The 6,286-nt window shown below is 41.0% G+C and overlaps 1 protein-coding gene across 1 annotated transcript in view; it reads left to right on the top strand.

Moving 5' to 3' along the window:
- Window positions 1-4,916: 4,916 nt before the first annotated feature.
- The window catches only part of ACOXL (acyl-CoA oxidase like), a 391,620-nt gene continuing 390,250 nt past the window's right edge, over window positions 4,917-6,286 (top strand). The window contains exon 1 of the mRNA XM_027774989.1: window positions 4,917-5,003. Within this exon, the coding sequence (XP_027630790.1) occupies window positions 4,929-5,003 (75 nt within the window). The 5' untranslated portion in view covers window positions 4,917-4,928. The remainder of the gene's footprint in view (window positions 5,004-6,286) is intronic.

Below are 6,286 nucleotides of genomic sequence, written 5' to 3' on the forward strand. Positions count from 1 at the left end.
ATAATTACATAACAGATGCGAAAGCGTAGAGAAACTAATAACATAAGTTGTTTACTCTGTGGCCTTAAAACGTGATAAGATAGGAAGTGAGGGAACCAGATTGGATCATCCTGACTCCATTTAAAATACAGATGCTGAATTAGAAACAATTATCATTCTCATCTTACAAATGATGGGGGCCCTGGGAGGTGAAGTCCTTTGCTGTTGGTCATACAATTAGTAACAGAAAATCAAACCTGAGTGAGGTTCTTCCAGGCTCAGGTTGGGCTTTGCACTGGATCATTTTAGATGACAAAGGTGGAACCTCTCTTCTTGTGTCAGTCTTGGTTCATTAGGAAGTAGACAGGACGATAGGGCTAGCTGGACAAGAGATTTATTGGGAAGAAACAGATTTATTGGCAAGAGATTTATTGGGAAGGGAAAGGGGAGGGGGCTGGCTGCAGCGGAGAGAACCCCCGGAATGCAGGAAGGCAGGCGCCTACCTCTATAGAGAGAGGGAGGAAGGGGTTGAGATGGGAAAGCCTTGAATCATGGTATAGTTATGATGAAGTTTCCATGCGCCAGTGGAGGGTCCTGGGGCAGAAGTTCCCTGTTTTGTGGGAGTAGTCTAACTCTAGAATATGGCCATGCTCAGTCATCAGTGGGAAGCAGCTGAGAGAAGAGTAGCCTCAGGTAAACCTTGCAGTTCATTCAAATGTGCAGAAGGTGGATGCAGGCTCTCCTGAGGGCAATTCTGAGCAATGACCCCATGGTCACCTCTTATCCCCACTCCCTCTCCTCCATGTCCATAAACACTGATTTTGGGTCATCTCAGACACATGAGAGTGTTTATGAGCTTCAGGGCCCTTTAGGAAGAAGCTGCAGTCCTGTTTTAAGGTGCACTTATCAGGGAATCCCTCCTTGCCTTTCTCTTCCCTTAGCTATATATATATAAATATATGTATGTGTATATATATATATATATGTGTGTGTGTATATATATATATAATTACATGCATTCACAAATCTTGTGAAGTAGGCCAGGCTTTTTCTTAGAGTGTAGGTTCTCCAAGTGGAGTTCCATTGACTTTCTTTCACAAACTAGACCCTTAACATGGCATCTGTGATTTCTAGTTTCAGTTTAAGTGAAGCTAATTCTGAAATACATTTGAGAAATAAAATGAAAAACATTCCAGACTTTTAAGTTCCACCACTGTAATTTTTCATGTCTGTCGTGCCCATACCTAACTCAGCCACAGTTTTTCTTTAACAGCTTGCCTTCATCAAGTCTTTCTAAAGCATTCAACTTATTTTTCATAGAATCCCTTTTTTTGCACTCATATTTCATCGTTTGTATAATAATTTGATATGTAATCAAAAGAACAAGTACATTTAGGATGCACAGACTACTGACTCTGGGGAAGGGCATGGCCTGGCTGTGGGAATGGAAGCGAGCAGATATACAAGAGAAGGGCCAGCAGCAACCTGCCTTCAGCCTGCCGTGGACCCAGCAAGTGTATTTTAAAGGGTAGTTGAAGAATGTCAGATAATCCAGCAAGTGTTTTTTCTTAATTCCCTTTTTGCATTTGCTGCTTTCTCTAGAGGAGTTTTTCTTAGCATCTATAATCATATTTCCTCTCTCTTAGACTATCTGTTTTAGAGGGCAGGGTCCATAGTAGATAGATGAACCTATCGGCAGCTCAAGACAGGACAAAAATCCCTAAAACCAGAAAACAAAGTCTAGAAGAAAATCAGCAATGTTTTAGTTAAAAGTCATGAAATTCGATTTCACCAGTTCACTCTCAAGTACTTTATCTTCTGTCATGGTTAGATCTTCCTGATTAAATTCTGGGATATAATATTCAACTCCAGACTTGTCCCCATGATTAAGTTGGCCATTTTCTTAGTTTGAATTTATTTCTGTGTGTCTGTATTAAGTTCTCCTGGTATAGCACTCCCTTCAGAACTTCTTGGAAAGCTGATCTGGTGTTGGTAAATTCTTTCAGGTTTTGTTTATCTGAGAATGTCCTTGTCTTTTCTTCCCATATGAAGGATAATTTTGCCAGATAGAGTATTCTTGGTTGAAATTGCTTTTCCCTTAACACTTTAAATATATTTTCCCATTCTTTCCTCGCTTGCATTGTTTCTGATAAGAAGTTTGCTGTGAGCCTGATGGGATACCCTTTGTAGGTAACTTGACATTTCTCTCTTGCCAATCTTAGTATCTTGTCTTTGTCTGTGGTTTTGGTCAATCTGGCGATAATGTGTTTTGGAGAAGATCTTGGGTTGATCCTATTGGGGGGGCGTCCTTTGTATTTTTTGGGACTGGATCTTTGAATGCCTCTCTAGGTCTGGAAAGTTTTCTCTTTCTTCCTTCCTTCCTTCCTTTCTTTCTTTCTTTCTTTCTTTCTTTCTTTCTTTCTTTCTTTCTTTCTTTCTCCGTCCTTCCTTCCTTTTTTTTTTTTTTTTTTTGTTTAAGAGGTTTTTGCTATAGGGTGCATGCACTCAACAGGAAGACAGAGAGACAGAGAGACAGAAAGTGAGAAATCACCCCCTGGGGAATGGCCATACTGCAATCTCTTCTCCTGCATTCTCCTCTTGGGATCTTGGGCACGCATACACATGCACCTGGCATGAGTTTAAGCCACTGGGTCTAAGATTCACACTGTGGTCAACTATATGAGAGTCCAGCAACATAGCCATTACTTCAACTGCTGGTCCCAGGTTCGGAAAGTTTTCTTCCAGGATTTCACAGAATAGATTGCCAATGCCCTTATGAGTCTCTTCCCCTTCTGGGATACCAATTATCTGGATGTTTGGAAGTTTGATGGTATCTAGTATTTCTCATACACTATTCTCATTTTTGGGGGGTAATTTTCTCAGTCTTTGTGGTGGATTTTTCTAGGCCAACGATTCTATCTTCTACATCTGAGATTCGATTTTCGGTATGATCTGTCTGCTTTTGATACTTTAAAGGGAGGTTTTGACTTTCTGTATTATAGCCTTCATCTCTAACAGGTCCATTTGATTCTTTTTTATAGTATGAATTTCCTCTTTCGGATCTTGCAAGAATTTCTTCACCTCCTGGAATTCACCAGCTCATTTCTCTTGCCTTTTCGGCAGTTCATTGTCTCTCTTCTCTTCCATCTCTGTGAACTTTGTCACTATGAAAATTCTAAATTTTTTATCTGACATTTCATTTCCATGATTTTCATTGTACTGAGGATGAAGAGGTGTTATTATTTTCCCTTGGAGGAGAGGTATTTTCTTGTTTTCCCATATTTCTTGTGACCCTGTGGTGATTTCTAGTCATCTGATGGATGGTGCATTTCTTCTTAATTCTTGAAGTTCAATCTGAGCATTCAGAGGTGATCTGCAGTCTCTCTTCCATTCCATTTTCACTGTTTGTGCATCAGAATCAGTGGGAATAGAGGAATATTCTGACCCTAATCATATTCAGATGTTTAGATCTTGTTCACTTGGACATGTCTAGATACTTAGTTGCATAGGGGGCTGAGCAGCCAATGAGTAAAGATAAAGAAAAAGGAAAAGAGTTGGAGAAAAGGAAACAACAAGAAAAAATACATAAAATAAAAAGAAATAAGAAAAAAAGATAACAAAAACTTTAGATTTTAATTTTAAAAAGCAAAAAGTGGAAACCGCATGGCGTGCAAGTGCCACATGAAAGCAATATTTCACAGCTAAAGTTCAGGATCCATGTGGGGATGGGCCTGGATTTGTGCCTTTCCTAAGTAGAATGGGGAGAGGCACCCATTAGCACAATAAAGAAGGGACTTGAGAGTCCAGAATACTTTACCTTAAAAAAAATTAAAAAAAAATTAAAAGACACAGGGAGACACAGAGAAAGAGAGAGAGACAGAGAAATGGAGAGAAAGAGACAGGTAACACTATCCACTAGAAATGAGTGAGGGAGAAGTCTCAGCAGAAAGTCTTCATTTTAAGTCTCTGAAAGCAATATTTCACAGCCGAAGTTCAGGATCCATCCCTCAGCTATATTGACAACATAATTTGTGTTCTACTTACAGTGTATACAGTTCAGACTAGAGACACAGTGGAGACAGCTGTTCTATCTGAGCCCAGGCTCAGTGCATTCTGGAGGTTCCTGTTAGAGTCACCAGTAATTCAACAGTTCAATGCTTTTTTTGTTTTTTTTTAAAGAAGTTTTTGTCTTAAGGTGTGTGTGCTTGCTGGAGAGAGAGGTAGAAACAGCGACAGTGACAGTGAGAGGGAAAGTGAGAAATCACCCCCTGGGGGGATGGCCACTCTGTAGTCCCTTCACTTTCATTCTCCTCCCAGGATCTTGGTTATGCATGCATATGCCCTGAGTGTCAAGCCATTGGGTCTGGAGCTTGAACTATGGTCAGCCATGTGGGAGTCCAGCAACGTAACTACGACACCATCTGCTGACCCCCACCCTGTTTTTTTTTTTTTTCCAAGTTTTTGGTATATGACGTGTGTGCTTGTGAGAGAGAGAAAGAGAAAGAGAGAGAAAAAGAGAGAAAGAAAGTGAGACATTAACCCCTGGGAAGATGATCATATCGCAATCCCTTCTCCATTTTCCTCTTTGGATTTTGGGCACACATGCATATCACATGTGGGATTCAGCCACCTTAACCTCCATGCCACCTTCTGGCCCTTCAGTGCTTTTTAAAAATAGTTTTTTATTTCTTCCGAGAGAGGGCGAGAGAGAGAGTGAGAGAGAGAGAGAGAAAGAGAGAGAGAGAGAAAGAGAGAGAGAGATAGCATCCCTTGTAGCATGGGTGTGTCTGTCACACTCAAGAACGTCTCTGGACACAAACCTAGAACCTTCTCTTGTGGGTCAGCCTCACAGAACATTATGTTTTACTGCTGCGTTACTGGCCCCAAGTTTGATGATTAATACCCCTCTTGTATCTGTTCTTCACAGGTATGATTTAAGCCTGGATGAAATGAGAACTTTGACAGTTCAAAGAGTGAACTTTAGTATGGGTCTACCTCTGATAAAACGTGCACTTCAGGAGCAGGTGAGTGCCATTGTTATTCTGGTATGATATTGTGTATGTGCGTGTCTCTGAGAGGGAGAGGTTTTGTTTGTGATTGTGGTTTGTGTAAGCACATTTATCTCCTCCTGGCGGGGCCTGACAGAGGATGCCACTGGTACAAGGGAGTGTCTTCTTCAGCCCCCTTTCCACCCAGCTCCCCATTAACCTGACTGATTCCCCTTTTCTGGCCTCCACACTCACTTCTCCAAGCACACAGGCTAGGGAATAGGAGCATCAACAGGAGTATTAAAATCTTTGTTCACAAAGGCAATGTAATTTTAGGCATAAGGTTTAAATAGATGAGAAGTATAAATAACTTATTTTAGAAGTTTTTAAAACTTTTTTAGACCACCCAAAGTTTATGAGTCTTATTTGTGTAAAATGGCTATTCTGAATTCACTTAAATTATTATAATCAATTTTACATTAGAAAATTTTCTAAGCAGCAGCTTCGAAAATGGCAGAAATGGGGCCACTAGGTGGCATGGTGGTTAAGGTGCTAGACTCCCATGTGGCTGACTGTGGTTCGAGCCCTGGCAGCTTGCTTTCTTACTTTCCCTTTCCCTTGCTCTTTCTCTCTGTCTCTTTGGTCAAATTAAAAAATAACAATACCAAATAAAAGTAAATAAATAATATTAAAATAAAAAGAAAATGGCAGAGAAACTGAACTCATTCTGCAGCTGCCAGCCAGCCCCTTCTTCCCAAGCATGGAGGGAGAATCTTTGGATTGAGGGGTGGAGTCCTGTTCTTCCTGTTCAGGAAGCCACAGGGTGGTTCTCTGTGGGAAATAGATCAGAACTAGTGAGGGTCTGAGATCCAAACTTGGGAATTGATCTTCCACTCCCCTGTTCTTTGGTCAGCTATCTGAAGAGACAAGAACTGAAGCCAGCGCCTTCTCAGGAAGGAATTAGAGCCTTGGCTTCCCCTTTTCTTCAGGTACTGAGCTACCTGTAAGCTGACAAGAGCACACACACAGTTACATTTGATGGAGAGTATGTAAAATGGTGTTAACTCAGCAAGTGAAAACCTCACCCAAATGAGTGAAGCATGTTTGCACTGCCTAAAAAATCATTTCATACCGGGCAGTTTGGCAAAGATGTTCAAGCTAGTATATTGTCTCTCAGTGCAACATGCCTTTAGAGCAATGAATACAGCCAAAAATAGAAAAATCCTGATTCTCTTTGCCTCTGTCAGGGTCTGGCTTCTAAGTGCATCCAGTGTGGGGTTGGTTGGAAGGTGAAATCTTGGCACGTGGCCAGTGGCCCC

The sequence above is a fragment of the Tupaia chinensis genome, unplaced genomic scaffold (genome assembly GCF_000334495.1).
Source record: "Tupaia chinensis unplaced genomic scaffold, TupChi_1.0 Scaffold000511_1, whole genome shotgun sequence".
Classification (NCBI taxonomy): domain Eukaryota; kingdom Metazoa; phylum Chordata; class Mammalia; order Scandentia; family Tupaiidae; genus Tupaia; species Tupaia belangeri.